Source organism: Marmota marmota, unplaced genomic scaffold (genome assembly GCF_001458135.2).
Source record: "Marmota marmota marmota unplaced genomic scaffold, marMar, whole genome shotgun sequence".
In the NCBI taxonomy this organism is placed as follows: domain Eukaryota; kingdom Metazoa; phylum Chordata; class Mammalia; order Rodentia; family Sciuridae; genus Marmota; species Marmota marmota.
The window spans coordinates 7,510,226-7,531,874 of NW_025999949.1; the positions used below are offsets into that span (position 1 = coordinate 7,510,226).

Consider the following 21,649-nt stretch of genomic DNA (forward strand, 5'->3'; position numbering starts at 1 on the left):
TTCAAAAACTGTTCCAGATGCTGTGTAGGATGTAAATATACCGAGTAAATAATAATGAGACTTGGATTATCCTGAGTGATCGGGAATGTTTTAGGACAGTATTCTTAAGCCTTAAAGAGCTAACTGGGTTTTGTGGGGTTCAGACTTTGTTGTTATTATTAATATGCTTCATTAAAACTATTCACCCAGCAACTGGGCTACTTAGATACATGTAAATAAACTAGTATGGTTCAAATATCAGTCAAGTTTGGATAGAGGGAGAACTGTAAAACATACATTTCTCTAGATTAGAACTAGCTCAGGTGGAACTAATTTGTCTTTGAAAACTCTAGTTTTTAATCTTAGGTAAATATAGCATTCTTTTCTGTTTACTATTTTGAGTTTTCAAATTAGCATTTTAGAAATTTCCATTTTATTCATTTTTCAGTGTTTAGTTGAGAGTAGAATTTAATAAATCATTGTACTAATTGCATTGAAGTATAGATAAGGTTAAGCCTAGTGTAAAGTTTAAACTGAAACAAGTTAGCTTAATGTTAATGATAAGGAAATATTCAAATGAAATGTCATGATAAGCAAATGAAAAATAATTGGTACATAAACTGAAATTAAATACGTGAAATGTTCATATATGAAAGCAAACCTTAATTTACTTCACTGTGTAAGTAAGGAAGATAACAATATTATTGTATTTTAGAGAAGATTCTATAAGACTTGTATATATACACATACACACACATACACAAATACATAAGCATATACATGTATATATCTTCAAATATATTTTTAAAATGTCTTTCAAATTATCTTATTATAATGTAGAAATAATGACCCATAATCTAGTGTTTAATAATAAATTTTTCTGTTGACAGTTATTTATGTTTTGAATTGACTTCTAATTACTATAGTGGTTTGTATGGGTCAGTTCCTTTTTTTTTTTTTTTTACAGTCATTTTTTTTCTCCAGAGCAGGGAGTCCCAGGGAGCAAGCTGTATTATTTGTGAATTAGATATCTGCCTAGTGAATTCTATTCAGCACTTCTATACATTACTCTGAAAGGAAAATGAACTTAATAGGACTTTTGCCTCATTTTTTTTTTTTTTTTTTTACAGACACTGGCCAAAAAAAGACCCTAGACAAGAAAGATGGGAGACGGATGTCTTTTCAGAAACCTAAAGGGACTATTGAGTATACTGTAAGTTGTTTGCTTTTAAAAAAGGAACTTAACTTTGTAATTATGTTATTTAAGACAGTTTCTGTTCATACTACACATATGGCAAGGATTATTAATTGCCTTATTTAAAAAAAATCTGTACTTCCCTCTGGATAACTTTTATTAATAATAACAGTTAAGTTTTTTAGGATTATTTTTCCTTAATAAGAAATTTTACTATGAGCTATGAAATGTTTTTCCACCAAATTAAATTTAATATTAATGATAATTTAACTGTGAATCAAAGTTCTTATGCTTTAATAATTCTATTAGGTTAGACTTTTAGGAAAATATTTGCTTTTTCTAGAAATGTGACTATCATTATGTTTCCAGTAGTGCTAATGATAATGTTAATGACAGATAAAATGCTTTAAAAGACCTGGATGGTGTGGTACACGGCTGTAATCCCAGCTGCTCAAGAGGCTAAGACAGGAGGATCGAGAGTTCAAAGCCAGCCTCAGCAACATTGAGGCACTAAGAAACTCAGTGAGACCCTGTCTCTAAATAAATAAAATACAAAATAGGGCTGGAGATGTGGCTCAGTGGCCAAGTGCCCCTGAGTTCAATCCCTGTTTACCCACCCCACTAAAAAAAATACTTAAAAGATAAGTTGATAGATTTAGTTTGATTTTTTAGCTATGCAAGTGGAGTTTTTTTTTTTTTTTTTTTCCTGTTATTGAAGTGACAATCAAATCTTCCTGCTGTCAATTTTTTTTTCCATTTCTGATTCAATTATAGAAAACTGAAGTGAGAGATTGACTTTGGTGTTTGGTGTGCTGCTTATTTGGTGGAGTGTAAATAAATAATTGTTTATTTAGATATCTTGACATGTTGTAAAGAAATTATTTTAGCTGAGTTTAATTTTTGAATTTTTTTTTTTTACTTCTTGATAGACCTTTATTTTGTTTATTTGTATGTGGTGTGCTGAGAATCGAACCCAGTGCCTCACACATGCCAGACAAGTGTGCTTATGCTGAGCCCCAGCTCCAGCCCCCTGAGCTTAATTTTATTTTATGCTTTTCTAATATATTATGAAGAAAATAGCGATTTAAAATGTTAATATAGCATTTGTTTCTTCATGAAACTTGACAGTATGTCTCTTGGTTATTTTCCATGAATCCATAAAGTTAAACAAATTGTCAAAATTTTGAGTTATATTCAATTTTCATGTAATATATAATTGACAATATCAGATATATTAGGTTACTTTTTAAAGGTTAGAAACCAGTTAATTTAAGGTAGAATTAATTTACTACTTTCAAAAGGAATCTAGTAAAGCATTTTATAAAACTTAAAATTGTGTATGCTTGAACCTGCATGATGGAAAAGAGAGTAAGTTTAAATAGTAAGAGTGAATAAAATAATTTGATGTATTCCTTATGTTAAGACATCAAATTATTGTTATACGGTATAAAAAATCTATACATGTAATCATGATTGTGAAGAATTGTAAAATTTTTGTTAATTTTGAACTTAGGAATTTACCATTCTTTGTAATCAAAGTAATTGAGTATCTGTGGTAAAATTATAATTAAATTAAGACCATTATTTTTGTAGAGAAGGTTAATTGAAACCTAAAATCCTCTAACATTATAAATTGCCTTTGGAAAATCAAGTATTTGCTGGAAATCATATTAAACAGCTAACAGGTGTTTGTTTAGAGTTTTATTTTTTTTCATTTTATGTTTTCCATATTCCAGATTCTAAAAGAATCATATATTTCTAAAACTAAGAAAGAGATTATTGTTTTATAGTCTCCTACTTTTATGATCTACCTTAAATGTATTTACAAACCTTTTGTATATAGTGTAAATAAAATTAATCTGTACTTTAGGTAACCTTAGAGTTAAAATCATGTATGTCTACATATATGTGTGTGTGTATATATGTACATATATGTGTGTGTATATATATGTACATACACATATATATATATAATTTGTACACATATGCCTGTCAGTTTAGTTATAAAATTAGAATAAAATCACTGTCAGTGGGAATTATAAGTAGAACTTAAAAATGATATACATATTTTTTCCTTTAATAACTTAATATTCCTATATTTTTCTACTGAAATGCCTTTCCAATTATCAAACACAGTGACCTTTTTTTCTTGTTGCTTCCTGTTCATCATTCTTTCTACTTTTACTTTTCTTTCTGAGGGTCTATAAAAATGCTTTCAGTGAGAACTTGAAGCTGTAAAATCAGTTTATATACCAAAAAATCTTTATTGTACTCTCATTCCTCAAAGTTTAGCTGTCTGTAGATTTGTAAGTTGATAGTTATTTTTCTGCCAGTCTTTGGACAATAAGTATTAATTGATTGTCCTGTGTACTCTGTTGTTATTTTATTTTTTAAGCAATCTTTTTGTTTATAGGTTACTTTTAAACTTTTGTCTTTGTCTTTATAGTTCTGTAGTGGCATCAATAAGTTTAAATATAGCATATTTTATTTGTCTTTTGTTTATTGTATCTCTTCAGTCTAAGGAATCATCATTCTTACATTCCAGAAAAATTGTCAGTCGTTAGTTATCTTCAGCTATATCCTCTCCTTCTGTCTCTATTTTCTCTTCCTAGAACCCTACTTTATTCTCGAAACTAATTGTACTACATTTTACTATCATTATCCTTTAATGCCCTTGTATTCTTGCTATCATTTTGATTATATATTCCATCTACATCACTGGCTGTTCTTCTCTTCTTGATTCCAAATATGAGTGGTCCCTTGTTTTTTCTCATTTTTTCTAATGTTCATTTTGTTACTTGCAGAGTTTAATAACTTTACTATATGAGCTACTTAGAGTAAGGTCAGACTTTTTCTATTCCTGATTTTTGGGGTGCTTACATTTCCTATTGTCATGTCATATTTAAAAAGTACAACAAACCTTTTTTTCTTCCATCCTTGAATAATGTCAGATTTTCTTATTTCTGTTCAGTCTGTTATTTATCTAGTTTGGAATTTTTAGAGTCAATATTGGTTGCTTATTCACATTTACTTTCCTGACCTACTACTATTACTATAAAAACTCCATTTAATCTATAAATTAAAAACTCTTTAATCTTAGTTGAAAATTATGTACCTTGATCTGTCTATTTCTTTACATTTTGTTACCTTAAACCTAATCTGCAATAGTGTTATATTGATTTTTCTGTATCCATTCTCTTGTCCCATTAATCCTAGCTTGTTGCCATAATATCATAAGGTGCCACATAAGCAAATTCCTTTGCTTTATAAGTAAGAGTTATGATTATATGAGAGTCCTATGTAGACTTATAGATGTTACTACAAAATAACTTTGTTGCAGAGAACTTATATTATTTTAATAAAAGTAGTTCATTGTGTAGATGAGATGGGGGATGCAGAGGTAGATCATTAACTCAAGTATTTTGCATAAATTTCATTTTATAAAAGCTAGTAAAGAAAATATTATGTCTATTATTTAAAACACAAGTCTTTTTTTTTCTGACTTTCCAACTTTTCTTCAACCTAATTCTAAATGCCTTTTCAATCCTGTGCTTTTTAAGAGTTTTAATTCTAATTAATAACCTTTTTAAAAATCTGTGCTTCAGGAAGATTCTCTGGATGGTTTAGGAGGAAGAGGAGATATTTCACAAATGTGCTTTATATTTTTATACCTCCTAACCATGTCTGTTACCTTCACTTTAAAAATTTTTTTCTCTTCTCTTATTCTTTCCCCTTCTTCAAGAATCAACTTACACATCTTCACTTTGAAAGTTCTATTATTTCTCTCAATTTCTCACAGTGTATCCCTTTCTTCAAGTGTTTGTTTTAAAACTTTCCTACACCCTTTCCTGGACAATTTTGGAGTGCATATACACTGTCTGTACTCAAAACTTCAGTTGCATTTGCTGTTCTATTGTAAATTGTTCTCTATCTTTAATATAACCATTTTTATCTATCTTGTTTTCCAACCAGATTATAAAACCACTTAGTTGCACTTAGTTGTGTTCTCTTCAAATGCCTTACACAAGGAGGACTTCAATAGAATATATTGACAGATCAGTTGAGTTTTTTAAGTCTGATTGGTAAAATTCCATTGTTTATAATTTCTCTAAATATATTCATGAAATTATATTAATTCAAAAGAAGATGATCGAGTTTGATTTAAACATTTTACTTTTACATATAAATGGCAGAATATATAAGAAAAATCATTAGAAATGGCATTTTTGTTTTAATATAGGTATACTTTGCCAAAATACAATGATTATATTTTTAGAAGTTCCATATATTTTAGAAACTATGTAAAGGAATAGTATAGTATTTTAATGACTTTGTAAAGTACACATTATGTTTTGTAAATTGTATTTGATATTTTGAAATAGCTTGAATTAGAGGCCCACATGTATTATGATAAGCATATACTCTATATTATAATAAGTTGAGATTATTTGTTAACAAAACATAATATTTCTTGACAGCTGTCTCCAAAGATAAAAATTCCTTTTATTAATCAAATTTAAGATTGCTTTATAGATATGTTAATACTCATTAAATATTATAATGTAGTTTTTGTTCTAACAGATTAAAATGATTCATTATATTTTTTCTTAAACAGGTTGAATCAAGGGATTCTTTGAATAGTATAGCCCTGAAATTTGATACAACACCCAACGAGCTTGTTCAGTTAAATAAATTATTCTCCCGAGCAGTTGTTACTGGACAGGTATTACCTTCTTTTAAAAGTGTTGATATTTAGAATCATTAAGTAGAAAGTATTTATTGCTTGTAGTTTATAATGTAGAAAATGTAATAAGAATAATTTTATGAATGCTTTGAACAAATCATATATGATACTATGGATGGTTTAGGATTGGAACAGATCTCGTCAGATTTGTTCAATTTTCTACAAAATTGTCATTTATGTCTGTCTGAGTTTTTTTTTAATATATACTAAAAATAATTCTAAATTATCTTTTCAAATATAATTTTAAAGAGCTTTCAAAAGTATTTAAGGTAGTACATGGATTAGATTAAAAAATTTCAACATTTTTAAAGGTAATGTATGCATCCTTCTCATTAATTTCCTTTTCAAAAGCAGCCAGTTCCAGTTACAGGTCACATCTACTTTTAGAAATATTCTCTTTTTTTTTATTTTTAGGGCTTTTGTTTTTCATTTTAAATTTAATTATTGTTGATTGGAAAATGTTCTATTTAAGCACAGCAGATTTTTTCATGTGTGCATACTGATGTATATCAGTTCAGTCACAGTATGCTTTGTCTTGCTGATGTTAACATGGCTACAATGAATACTCTTATGCATATTTAATTTTATTCATGTTTCTGTAGGGTAAATTCTGGAAGTAGAATGGCTACGTCAAAGAGATATGTGCAGTTTTAATTTTGATTTTGATTTTATACTATTGCCAAATTGCCTTTAAGATGAATACCTATAGTATTTGAAAATTATTGTTTCCCCACCATGTGTCAGTACTATGCTTATCAAATGTGTTTAAATTGATTTTTAAATATCTTTTACTCCATAGACCTGTTATGGTAAAAAAATATTTTTATAATCTGAAAGTTTTATTTTTTCCCTATTTTGATAGTTGTATTTGTTTATACGACATCATCTGATTATTAACATTTCAGTTTGACTCATCTTTATGTGATTGCTTTCTTATAGGTTTTATATGTTCCTGATCCTGAATATGTGTCCAGTGTTGAGAGTTCGCCATCTCTAAGCCCCATAAGTCCTCTGTCACCAACATCATCTGAAGCCGAATTTGAAAAGACCACTGTAAGTATCTCTGCTTTTTCATGATGGCTATGAAGAAATATTACTGTGTATACATTTGTCATGTTTTTTCATTCTGCTTTGACTATGTTTAAAACAAGAGTGTACCGTTTGTTAATTAAAGTGGCAAGTTTTAATTTTTAAGTAAATATTCTTATTAAATTTGATTTACTTTTGGTGGTGATCATCCAAAGGTGCTCATCAAATCCATGTAATTTAATATAGAAAGGAATTTTACATAATACATGAAAGTATCACAATAAGAAGTCCATATCCAATTTGAATTTTGTTTCTGTGAGTATGCATATACTAGTACTTGGAAAACTTACATTTTTTGATACACTGCCTTTTAAAAACAACTTATCAACTTAATCATTCTTTTGAGTATAACATTATGGATTAATTTATCTAGCATATCTAAGGAATGAGTGTTGTATGTAAGTTACATTTTCAAACAAATTTCCAGGAAGAGACTTTATGTAATAATTTTGATTAAACTCTCTGAAAGGAACTATATGTTTCTTTGCCTTTCCTATATAAGTTAATACCAATCATACTTTTTCATTTTCATAATGACCTAGTATTTGCATATGATACTTTCTCCATTAAATAGCTAGATTGTTGTGCAGAAATCTTCCTTGCTGCTCTGTTATCTTTCTGTGGCTCATTTTTCTTCTCTGCTTCAATTTGCATGCAAATAAAGTTTAGGATACCAAGTACCAAACTGGTAACAAAACACAAATTATTAATTTGCCTACATTTATTCATTTTTAAGTTTTTTGAGTTTTTTGATCCCTATTATTTCATCATATTCCTCTTTTTTATAGAGTAAATTAAATGTTATTATTGATAACTATTTTATCAAGGACTTTTTCCCTTGTGCATGTATATAAGAAAGAGACAGATGTGAGGTCTTTTTCCAGTGCTTATTTGTTGTATCTTATTTGTGTCAGTATGGAAACCTTGTACTTTAGAATGCAGTCACCCAAAAGAAATGTATAGGTTGAGCATCTCTACTTTTGACCAGGTTTCTGATTTTGGAATATTTCCATATATGTATTGAGATATCTAAGTCTAAACAAAATTCACTTGTGTTTCATATACACCTTAGGACATGTAGCCTGAGGGTAATTTTATACAGTATTTTCAGTGTGCCATACTTTTTACTGCATCTAAGATCAGGTGCTGAATTTGCCATTTGTGGCCTCATGGAAGTACTCAGAAAAGTTTGGATTTTAAGAGCATTTCAGATTTCAGATTAGGAATATTTCCATATCAAGTCCCATTCTGAGAATTGCTCTCACATATGCCATACTTAAATAACTCATAACCTCTCATCTTTCTCTTTGTATTTCTATGTATTTTTAAACTTATAGTTTCTAAACAGTAATATCTACTATTTTAAGACTATATAAAAATGTATTATACCTGTTTTTTTATACTATGTAAATTAGAATTTTAACTTTAATTTTAAATTTAAATCCTAATATCTAAATATCTACAACTTATATGTACTTTATTAAATGTAAAGCTTACATATTATAATAAAGTTATGTAAATATAAGTACTAAACAAATATATGATTAATAAATAAACTATGTAATATATAATACTTATATGTTATATATAGTTTAACTTTGAAATTCTAGCTTATTTTAAATTCAACAACTTATTTGGGAATTATATTTTATTATGTGCTTTTAATATATTATGCCCGAATCATGGCTTGGTCTTAAATTTTTAGAACAGAATTTTATGTTTAATATGTGATAAAATAGAATTTTAAAATATGGTTTTTTATTTATTTAGATTTTAAGAAATTAATTCTTTTATATACAAGAAATTCCTGTATTTTCAATATCATAAGAAATGGTTGAAGTACTGAGCAACAGTTTTTTTCTAGATTCTAAATGGATGCATCACTTCCATAATTAGAATCAAATATTGATCTGGCTTTGCATTTAATCTGGTTGTTAGAAAACTGAAAGCCAGATCCAAAGCCCCTTGTATAACACTAATGGTGTTGTTACAATTGCATTTATTTTTCTTTTTTTTTTTTTGTATTTTATTTTGGATTTTGATTTTTAGCATTCTCAACTTCTTGATTCTAAGAAATTGAATGTAATAAATTCTGAAAGGTATAGGAAGTAAATGGTACTCATTATATATCATATTAAACAAAGAAATTAACATACATTGCTTTAATATTAAACATTTTCTTTTAAGTTATTTAGCATATATATGTTGTATGAAAACTGTTGGTATTTCTGCCTGTATGGCTTTTCCTCCACAAACTTCCTGTGTGTTACCTCTGTGTTACTAGAGAACATTTCTACAAATTTTCAACCACAAAGGGGCAAAAACACAATAAAGCCAAGGCAAGAAGGCAAGTGAAGAATTTGGAGTTATTAGTTTATGGTAGTGACTTATGGTAATATTATATAAATTATATTTTTAATAATGTGTAGTTATCACATGATAAATGAGTCTGATTCAGCTTTTTCAACAATTTGTCCTGGTAATACTTCGCTTTTTCACACTTGAATATATGGGGCTATATTGGGGCTAGATAGATATTTATATGTCTGGATTTCTAAGGACCTTTCCTTCTCCGTTGGCTAAAACAAAATTACACAGAGAAATATAAGAAAGTCCTCAAATGAGCTTCAAACAATTGTATTAAGAATCACATCTCTAAATATCAGTCAAAACTAGCTACTTTGAGATACTTATACACTGCATAATGTAAATTTATGTAAGTTGTAATACTGTGTGATAATAATTCCTCTGAACAACTTTGACCTTTCTGAAAGAAATTATCTCTTTTGTGCTATATTTTGAGCATTTGCAAGCTAACTCATGTAATAGGATTACACTGAAAAATCAGAATTGTTGTAGATACTGAGTTATAGAATTATATCCTTTTAGGGAACCTTGGAGATCATGTTGTTCAGCGTGGTTTATTTTCATTTAAGGAAGCATTTGATAATGTACCTTCAGATATCTATATCTATCTTGTCTTGTGAGTGGGGTTACATATTACATAATAATATTATTGTTAATTTGGAAGTAATTGAGCAGTCATAAAATTTGTTGATAGCTTTTTGCCAGCTTGCATTGGGCCTTTCTGGTGGTTCAATATCAGCTATTTTTCTCTTGGCATATTTGCAGTCATTTGATGGAAGGGAAGGGAAGGTTTATAGTGTAACAGTTAAACTTACTGGCAACATGTGTTGGTAACATGGATTTGCATCTCAGCTTCATCTTACTCATTTGTCAATTTACAGAATTTAGCTGAGTGTAAATTTCCTTTAAAAAGTCTGCCCTATATGGGTTGAAGAAGTTACATTTCTTCATTAGGTTAGAAAAAGTTTTGTAAGGTTTGCTGTCTTTTCCAATATCTCAGTTATGAGACAGAAGAGAAGGCAGTCTTGTTTATTATTTCTAAAACCCAAATTAAAACTATTAGTTAGAAGTTAAAAAGTGACAGATTTTAACTCAAATCTCAGAAGTATTGCTACTATGAAAACTGTTCATAAGGCAGTTACATTTATTCATAAAGTATGAAATAAATGCCTCTGTGGACATATTTTTTAAAAAGGTTAAAGGGAATCCATCTAGCCTCTTACAGTGTTCAAGTGAATATTGAATTTCTGTGGGAGGATATTGTGTGTAGTAATTTAAAGGGTCTGAGAATTTGGATATAAAAATTTTAAGTGCAGTCAGATATTTTTAAAATTAAGATTATGAATAAATAAGAATTTACATGGCAAATATATAATAATAGGCATACCTGTGGCATTCTCCTCAATATAATGCATAGATATTTTCAGATCACTTTATTCCTGTTGTAAACATCACAAAATGTGGTTTTCAGTAATTGAACAACAATTATATTCAACATTATAATTACACATTATATTATTTATAATTAGGTCTTGTTAGTGTATTAAGAAACGTATGCACTAATTTTCAGTTTGTTTTTAAAAATATTTTGATAATTGTATGTCAATAATGGTTTTTTCTTTTACATTTTATTTGAACCATTCAATGACATTGTGAGAACACATTCATAGGCTGTTCTGCAAAAGGTTCATGGCACCAAAAGTTTTAAACTATAATCTAACTAAACTTTGTAGTTTGAAATTTAATGGTATTCCAATGAATGGGTTTTACTGTATATTTAGGCAACAAATACAAGCTTTTCACCTCTTCTCTACTCCCAAAACCTGATGGGTATTGTACAATCTTGTGAAGAACAGTATTTTAATAAACGCTTCACTGTGGGTGCTGGTGGGGGTTAGAGTACAAGTAATGTAGTTTTTAATGTTTTCCTGATGATTATGTATGTTTTCATTTACATATTTTGTATGTGTGCCTATGTGGGTATAGACATATACCCACACAAATATTTCCCTTTTAAGAAATCACTAGAAGTGTATGTTTAAGTTGTATTTGAGATCTTTACTATTGTTTTCATAAACAACACTATTATTATAATTTTTTTATATAAGAACATTTTGGGCTAACCTCCAGAATGTAGTAGGAAAGAACAGTACATTGGGAAGAACTGTTCGTTTGACTTTCATAATGTGTTTATTATTTAGTTTTCTAAAGTGCCTTTTTTTCTTTTTTAAAGAATACTGATGTAATCCCTCCAAAAGAAGCAACTCCTTCATCAAATTTTACTGGTATTCGACCTGCACGAGTGGTATCTTCAACTTCTGAGGAAGAAGAAGCATTTACTGAGAAATTTCTTAAAATCAATTGCAAATATATCACCAGTGGCAAGGTAATGGATGATATTTTAGAGAAAACTTTTAATCATGCCTAATTTATTAATTAAAACATGACAGTTTTCCATTTACATTTTTTCTCACCAACATTAGCAAATGCCTGAATATTTTTTTAAATATATTTTTAGTTTTAGGTGGACACAATGTCTTTATTTTACTTTTACATTTTGCTGAGGATCAAACCCAGTGCCTCATGCATGCTAGGCAAGCACTCTAACACTGAGCCACAACCCCAGCCCCAAATACCTGAATATTTAAAAAAGGCATTTGTGTGCGAGACCCTGGGTTCGATCCTCAGCACCACATAAAAATAAAATGAATAAAATAAAGGTATTGTGTCCAATTACAACTAAAAAATAAATTTTTTAAAAGGCATTTGAGATAATTCCTAGCTTGAATCAGCATGGTCCTTTCACATAACCTAAAGTCTGGTGGTCTGTTACAATTGTTAAAGGTAATGGAGTACAAATAAATTCACTATAAAATGCAGTTAATTACTATTTCTAGAATGTTTCAAGAAGCATGTAAGAAAAAAGAGATCATTAATGGGTACTATTTGAAATACTACTTTTGTAAAGTTATTATAACACATAAATGGGAAGAAAACTATTTATTGAGTACCGACTATATGTCAGAATGACTTGAGGTATACTAATTAATTTATCAATTCAGAATAATTTGTGAAATAGGAGGTCCTATTTCTTCTTCATAGGAAAAAAATCAGAAAAGATTTAACATATCCAAGGTTTCTCCATTATGCAGAATTCATAGTTTGAATCTGTTTTCTCTACCATACCTGGCTGCTTTTTCAAGGAAAAACTTCCAATTTTCAAAGGAATTATTGTAAATTAATACAGAATTGAAAACTAAATTCCAGGTTTTACTTGGAAAATGACTATAACTTGATACTGACTTTGCAGGCATACACGAGAACCATTACTTAGAGTCAGAATTCATGAACTATTTGAAATAACAAACATTTAGTGCATAAATTCCTCCTGAGCAGTCTTTTAGCTGCATCCCAGAATCTGGATAATGTAGTATTTTCATTCATTTAAAAATATTTTCTCTTGATTTCTTTTTTGCCCCATTGAATATTTCAGATTGTTTTAATTTCCAAATATTTGGGAACTTTCTAGATACTTTTTTAAAAATATTTTTTAGTTGTACATGAATATAATGTCTTCATTTTGTTTGTTTATTTTTATGTGGTGCTGAGGATCGAACCGAGTGCCTCACATATGAGAGGCAAGGTCTCTGCCACTGAGCTACAACCCCAGCCCCTCTAGTTATCTTCTTTTACTAATTTCCAACTTCATTCTATGCCATCGGAGAGTATACCACTGATGAGACCTGTTTTAAAGTCTAGAATACAGTATATCTTGAGAAATGTTCAACGTGCACTTGAAAAAATGTGTATTCTGCTGTAGGTAAAATATTTTATAAATCACGTAAGTCAAGTTTGGTGATAGTGTTATTCTTAAGTATTCCTGCTGATTTTCTATTTGTTCTATTTCTTCTTAACAGAAAGATGTAGAAATATCTCACTGTAATTGTGTAATTGTCTATTCTTCTTGCAGTTCAGTTTTCTTCTGGGGTGCGTGTGTGTGTGTTTTGAAACTCTGCTATTAGGTACAAAAATGTTTAGGAATTTATATTGACTTGATGAATTGAATTGTTTGTCATTATGAAAGGCCCTCTTTATTCTTGGTAATATTCTTGGCTATGAAACCCACTCTGGGAATAGTATTATATCTACTTCAGCTTCCTTTTAATAAGTGTTAACATGTTTTATCTTTTTCCATTTTTTTACATTGAGCCTAAATACGTATGTATGTATGTACATATTTTAGTTTTTGGTACTAGAGACTGAACCCAGGGACACTTAACTATTAAGCCACATCCCAGCCTTCTTTTGGGTCTCCCCAAGTTGCTTAGCGCCTTACTTTTGCTGAGGCTGGCTTTGAACTCCTGATTCTCCTGCCTCAGCCTCCCCAGCTGCCAGAATTACAGGTGTGCACCACTGCACCCTGCTGCATTGAGTACTTTATAATTTCATATTATCTCCTTTGCTGGCTTATTACCTATAGCACTTTATTTTTTAGTGACTCATTTAGAATTTACAGTATATATTTTTAATATGTCATAATCTAATTTAAATAATATTAAATTAGTTAACATTTGTGTAAGAAAGTTATAAAAGTATGCAGTTCACCATTGAACAACATAGGAGTTAGTTAAAACTGCCCCTCCCCATGTGGTTGAAAATCCACTGTAACTTTTGACTCCTCAAAAACTTAACTAATAGCCTTTTATTGACTGGAAGCCTTACCAAAATAACACAAGCAGTTGATTAACACATATTTTGTGTTTTATATATATATATATTATATATCATGAGACAAGTGAAGGGAACTACAAGAAATTACTTTTTAGTAGCACGTATAATTTATTGGAGAGACAACTACTCAAGTAGAAATGATTAATGTAACAGCGTTTTTTTTATTGGTTCTTTTTAGTTATACATAACAATAGAATCTATTTTGATATATTTATACAAGAATGGAATATATCTTATTATAATAATGGAGCTCAGTCTTGTGGATGTACACAATGGTAAAATTCGCTTAGGTGTATTCATATATGTACTTAGGAAAGTTACATCGATTAATTCTACTATCTTTCCTATTTTCATCCCCCTTTCCTTCCTTTCATTTCCCTTTGTCTAATCTAATGAACTTCTGTTCTTCCTCCCCCCTTTATTGTGTATTAGTATCCATCTGTCAGAGAGAACATTAGGCCTTTTATTTTTTTGGAGTTGACTTATTTTACTTAGCATGATAGTCTCCAGTTCCATCCATTTACCAGAAAATGCCATAATTTTGTTCTTTTTTATGGCTGAGTAATAGTCCATTGTGTATATAAACCACATTTCTTTATCCATTTATCTGTTGAAGTGCATCTAGGTTGGTTCCGTAGCTTAGCTGTTGGAATTGTGCTGCTATATACATTGATGTGACTGTATCACGGTAGTATGCTGATTATAACTCTTTTGCATATATATATCAAGGAGTGGGATAACTGAGTCAAATGGTGGTTCCATTCCTATTTTTTTTTTGAGGAATCTCCATACTGCTTTCCATAGTGATTGCACCAATTTGTGGCCCCACCAACAATGTATGAGTGTACCCTTTTCCCCACATCTTGCCAACATGTTAACTTATGTTCTTGATAATTGCCATTATGGTTGGAGTGAGATGAAATCTCAGTGTAGTTTTAATTTGCATTTCTCTAATTGATAGAGATGTTGAAGAGTTTTTTATACATTTGTTGACCATTCATATTTCTTCTTTTGCAGAGTGTCTCTTTAGTTCCTTTGCTCATTTATTGATTGAGTTATTTGTGGGGGGTTTTTGTTTGTTTGTTTTGTTTTGGTGTTGAAGTTTTTTAATTCTTTGTATATCCTAGAAACTAACACCCTATCTGAGGGATGGATAGCAGAGATTTTCTCCATTCTGTAGGCTCTCTCTTCATGTTCTTGATTGTATCTTTTGCTGTGAAGAAGCTTTTTAGTTTGATACCATCCCATTTATTGATTTTTTTCTTTTACTTCTTGTGCTTTAGAAAAGTCTTGTTAAGGAAGTCCATTACTAAGTCTACATGTTCGAGTGTTGGGCCTATACTTTTTATTCTAGTAGGCACAGGGTTTCGGTCTAATACCTAGGTCTTTGATCCATTTCGAGTTTAATTATTGAATTTTGTGTAAGGTGAGAGATAGGGGTTAAATTTCATTCTACTACATGTGGATTTCAAGTTTTCCCAGCACCATATGTTGAAAAGTCTCTCTCCTCTGATGTATACTTTTTGTTCCTTTGTCTAGTGTGAGATTAACTGTATTTATGTGGGTTTGTTCTGTGTCTTTTATTCTATTGGTCTTATGCCTATTTTGATGCTGGTTTTGTTACTGTAGTTCTGTAATATAATTTAAGGTCTGGTATTTGAGGCCTCCTGTTCTGCTTTTCTAGCTAAGGATTGCTTTGAGTATTCTAGGCCTCTTATTTTTCCAATGAATTTCATGATTGCTTTGTCTATTTCTATGAAAAATGTCATTGCAATTTTAATGGGAATTGCATTAAATCTCCATAGTGCTTTTGGTAGTATGGTCAATTTGACAATATTAATTCTGCCTATCCAATAACATGGGAAATCTTTCCACCTTCTAAAGTCTTCAATTTTTTTCTTTAGTGTTTTGTAGTTTTATTTGTAGAACTCTTTTACCTCTTTTGTTAGATTTTCAGTGTTTGAAGCAGATAACCTCAACACTTAAGCCCACCATAATACCAATGGGAGAGATGGCTACAAAATTATTAGGGTAATACATATATACTGTAATTAGTTTTATATTCTATGACTTAATGCTGCATCTTTCTTTTTTTTTTTTACATTTTTCTTTAGTGCAAATGGTGCTGTGTATTGTCTATTAAGTGTTTATTTAAATTTTGGTAAAATTTTAACTTACAAGATTCCTATATATTGTGGTAATTAATAATAGACTATTATATACAAATATTTCATGCATTCATGGCACAGTTGTTGATTTTTTTAGTTCAGTTGCCAGTTTTTTAAAAATTTTTATGAATCACATGCAAAAAAAAATCTGCTCATAAGAGAATTCATGAAGTTCAAACTCTTTATGTCAAGGGTCAACTGTGTTGTCACACCTTCCCCCACAACATTTGTGCTCTTATTGTTCTACCTTTTTATTTCTACATGTTTTAAACTCCAAATGCAGTGTTATTTTTGCTTTTAAAAGTAAGGAAAAACTATTATATCTATCCACTTCTTTTTCATTCTCTCTGCCTTTCATTTTTTAAAAAATAGATCCAGATTTCAGTCTTGTATCATTTTTCTTTCTACTTGAAGATTTTTAAAAATGTTTATAGTGCAATTCAACTGGTGATAAATTTTTTCAGTGTTTGAATATCTAAAAAAGTGTTTTCCCTTCTTTTTTAAATAATACTGTCATTTATGTATCTTTTCAAAATTCTGTATATATGAACTTTTAAAAAAAGAATCCTTAATCCCTTTATTTTCTGCCACTGTATCCTTTTTATCCTCAGTTGATTTTAAAAAAAAAATAATAGATTTTATTTTGTAAAGCAATTTTAAATTGATAGAAGAATTTTACAGAAAAAGTTCACATATACTTTCTCCTTCTTACCCCATTACCTCTATTAGTAACATCTTGTATTTGTGTGCTATATTTGTTATAAATGATGAACTAGTAATTATTAAGTCCATAGTCTACAGAATTGAGTCTTGTGTTCTACTGAACATTCTATAGGTTTTGACAAGTGTATAATGACATGTATCCATCCTTGCCATATTATACAGAATAGTTTCTTTGCCCTAAAAATCCCCTGTGTGTCACCTACTTATCCCTTCTCTATTCCTCATGAACCCCTGGTAACTAATTATCTTTTTACCATCTCCAGGGTGCCATGTATTTGAAATCAAATAATATTATTGTAGGATTTCAGATTGACTTCTTTCACTTAGCAATATGCATTTAAGATTCTTCCACGACTTTTCTGGCTTTACGTTTCATTTCTTTTTATTGCTGAATAACATTCCATTGTGCTGTTATATTACAATTTATTTAGCAATTTTCCCTATTGAAGAACATCCTAGTCTCTTCCAAATTTTATATTTATGAATAACACCATGCTAATTGTCATGTGCAGATTGCTGTGGATGTAAAATTTGACCTGATTTGGGTTAATGCCAGGGAACATGACTATAGGATGGTATGATAAGATTATGTTTAGCTTATTAGAAATTGCTGAACTGTCTCCCACTGGGTCTATAACATTCTGTGTCCTGTTGTTATACATCTTTTCCAACATCCAGTGAGTTATAATTCTGCTATTTTCTGGCTTTTATTTTTCCAAAGAGAAGTCTTCTGTTGTTTCTATATTTGGTATTTTGTGATAGAAATTATGTAGTTTTTCTTTTATTCTCTTTGTTACTAATTTTGAACAATTTGATTATGGTATGCCTTTTTTCATATTTAATTTGCTTTGGCTTTATTTAACTTATAATATCTGTGGGTTTGTAGCTTATGTCAAATTTGGAAATATTTTTGGCTATATTTCTTCAGATATCTTTTCTCTTCCATCTTTTATCTTCTTTAAAAACTCCAGTTAGGCACACAGGTTGTTTAACATTATCTCAGAGGTCCCTGAAACTCTTTTCACATATTTCCTGTCTTTTCATTTATATAATTTTAATTGCTATATTTTTTCCCACATATAGTACTGGGGATTAAACTCAAGGGCACTTCATTATCTCCCATCCTTTTATTTTATTTTATTTTATTTTGAGGCAGGATGTCGATAAATGGCTTACTTCCAATTTGGGATCTGCCTCCTTAGTGTCCTCAGTTGCTGGTATTATAATCATATACCACTGCCCCCAGCTTAATTATTATATATCTTAAAATTAACTATTGTTTTTCTTCCCATGTATGATCTATTGTTATTTCTTTCCAGAGTAATTTTCATCTCAATCTTGAAAGTCTCATCTTTGTAAGTCTAAACTAGGTCTCATATTTTTCATATCTCCACCTACATACACTATCATTTTTCTCTATTTTAGAATATCATTATAATAATTGTTTTAATAGTTTGTCTACTATTTTTTTATTTTGTCTCACTTCAGGATCTTCTGTTAATTGAATTTTTTCTTTGTTGTGGGTCATTTTTTTTTTCTGTTTCTTTCCATGACTAGTGTATGATTTTTGGATACAGTTGTATTCCTGTAAATATTTTTATAGTTTTTTCTTGGTTAAATTTCTTATAAACAATTTAATCCTGTTGTGTTCTGTGTTAAAGTTTTGTTGTTGTTAGTTTTTTAGGCAAGACTACTGCAGCCTTTAATCTGTGACTAATTTTCCCCTTTATTGAGAAAATACTCTTCAGAATATTCTGAGGCCCTATACATACAAGGCTTTTCTCTCTGATTAACGAGCATATAAAGTATTCCTGACTCTGTGGCCTCTGGGGGTTGCTTTTGCTTCTTTTGTGTGCTCCTTTCTCATCCTTGGATACTTGTTCTATGCATAGTTAGTAATATGTACTTGTTCAAAATCTTGAAGGAAACCCTTTATAGATGTCCAGAAATCTCATACTGAGAATTAGTTCTTGGCTTGAAGCAGAAATTTATTTGCAAATATACAAATAAAAATTTTGTTTAAGGATCAAAGTAAAGATAAAGTCATTGGCAGGATTAAGAATAGCCAAAATACTCTGCTTCCTGATGTTATTGCAATATAATCTCTTATGGAGTCTGGCTCTCTTTATTATAATGCACAGAAGAAAGTAAGCAGGATATTGTTATTTCTTTTGCAATTTGTCTTTTCTTCTTTCATCTTCCTACATATTGATTATAGTAAAGTTATTCACATAAAATAATAGAAATTTATCAAAACTATAATGATTAAATTATTGTGGACTTAAAAAATAAAAATCATTGTATACTTTTCTATTAACTGAGATGGGTTCCTAAATCATAGTCTTTTTATCTTTTAGTATTTATTGAATTATTATAAACAATGACTTTTCTCTTGGAGATAGACTTTATATTAGAATATAAATAATTTCTCCTTAAAAGATTCCAGGAAATTATACATAAGAAAGCGAAAATGTTAATACTAAAGAATAATTTGTGTCTGAAGTTTCTAAAAGTCATGGATTAAGAAGATACTTAATTGGAAATCTTTTGCTCACAACAGTCTTAATATAATGATGATATGTCAATATTTTAGAACAATCAAAAAGGAATGCATTAGTGTGAGTTTATGATTTTAGATTGGATCTTGGTCAAATGAATTTTATGTTACTTTCTCAAGAGATTTTCATGAATTGTATGCTGAAGAAACATTTCTCATGGTCAACTCTTGATTTACAGAGAATGCATGTGACCGATTGCCTCAAAAAGTGCCAAGTATGGAAACCTTGATTATGCTGCAGAGGAAAGAAAGCTTGAAGAATTCACCTTTTAGTAATAGCATATAAGCATGGATTCCTGGAAATTAGCTTCAGCAGATTGATCCATCTAGTAAGAAGGGGTTTCAAGTCCCTTCTAATCTAAAAAGTAGTAGCACAGTTTTTGATAGAGTTTTCAATAGTATTAATGTGCATGGACAAATAAAAGTGTTATCATTACATTTGACCTTTTATTGCAGTGTAGCTGGTTAGCATTATCTTTGTGAAAGTACTCTTAAGATGAAAGATAAAATTTATGTTATGCTAGTGAACCAAATAATGTGGTTGAAATCAATGAACATAAAATTAAGAGTGACCTAAAGTTTTTGAGAGAACCTGAAATTTGCTCCTTTTTTAAAAAAATTTCTGGATGATTGCTTGGTTTAATTTCTGAAATAATTTAATCTACCGGAAAGAGAAGATATGAGATACTGGAAACCTTTAAGGTTTTTTACATTTTACCGTAGTCTTGATATGTTTTTTGGATGTACCTTGCAATACAACCCTAACCCTAACCCTACAACATACTTTACTATTTCATTGACTTGAGTCAGCATGTACTCCGGAAATACAAATTAATATATATTAATCTAATTAAAATATTAATCAAAAGTTAAATAAGCTGCTATTTTACATAGTTACTGATTACTTAGTTGTTTCATGGTCTGGACCAAAAGAAGTGCTGCTTAGTTTCAGATTGATTCCCTTTATCCACCAGAATGTATCTGCACATTCTCTTCTCTCCAATTACATGCATTTACTATAAATAATAATAAGTGAAAATATTTAATTATCTGTAACACATGTAGTCACTTTTTTCCCACTTGTTTTTGGATGACCATATTCAGCATTAGATTTTTTTTTAATTTGGCATTGGTCATTCTTAATGACAGTGTTTTCCATAATTTAGTTGTTTATGTTCTTAAAGTTGAGCTAGGTAACTCACAGAACTGAATATGGACTTGGAAGAAGGGTATGATACTAAATCAAGCAAGATTTACGATTTTCTTTCCCTTAATAGCTTCAGGAAAAGGAAGACAACTTTGAAGTAACCGTAGGATTTTTAGAATTCTTTTTGCTCTTCATTTTTGCATATATAGAACACAGTGGAATAAGAGTTAAAAAATATACTAGTTAAAGAATATTCCATACTTGATTTGGAGTAATTGTAGTTTTTAACCCATATGCCAAAGGAATATAGTAAAGAATTCAGACTATCTGGATTTTTAATCCTGCTTGTTTAGGTCAACATGTCTTGTTTTTCTCAGTCTTAGGCTTCCCATCTACAAAACAGAAACAATTCTACCATCTCAGAGATACGATTATGAAGATCAAATGAACAACAAGTATATAAAAGTGTGATACATATGAAGTATTCAATAAATATTAATTAACATTAATTGTATCAGCGGCCTGTGAAATTTAGTTTATAAAAATAGGCTAGAAAGCAGATTTGTATCAGTATTTATATAAATGTGTTTAAAATTTTATATCTTTTCATGGTGAAATTAAAAATAATTGTTGTATACTTTAGAGGTCATCTAATCTGTCTAATTTTGTGAATAAACAATTAGACCCAAAGGCATTGCTTCCCAAAGTTACATAACTTGGAAGTAGCAGAATCAAGAGAAAAGCAGTCATTTAAAAAAAAAAAAAGATATTGTAAAGAAATTTTGCTCTTTTCCTTTTATAATGGATTAAACTGTCACATGATTTGATAGCGTCTGCACTGTATATATTAAACTATTTGGTACTTGCAGTGAGGGAATAGCACAGGAAGAAGGATGCAAATTAAGGTTAAACATAGCTTTGTGCTTTTGCAGTACTTTACAGTCCCTTC

At 29.6% G+C, this 21,649-nt stretch overlaps 1 protein-coding gene across 9 annotated transcripts in view; it reads left to right on the forward strand.

Moving 5' to 3' along the window:
* The window catches only part of Oxr1 (oxidation resistance 1), a 322,826-nt gene that overhangs the window by 256,624 nt on the left and 44,553 nt on the right, over window positions 1-21,649 (forward strand). For 8 of the 9 annotated variants that reach the window (XM_048802005.1, XM_048802006.1, XM_015486367.2 and 5 more), the window contains 4 exons: window positions 1,110-1,192; window positions 5,790-5,897; window positions 6,858-6,971; window positions 11,608-11,760. In XM_048802005.1, coding sequence (XP_048657962.1) covers window positions 1,110-1,192; window positions 5,790-5,897; window positions 6,858-6,971; window positions 11,608-11,760 — 458 coding nt within the window. Of the gene's footprint in view, window positions 1-1,106; window positions 1,193-5,789; window positions 5,898-6,857; window positions 6,972-11,607; window positions 11,761-21,649 lie in introns of those variants that run through there. The other variant, XM_015486366.2, reaches the window with a different exon arrangement.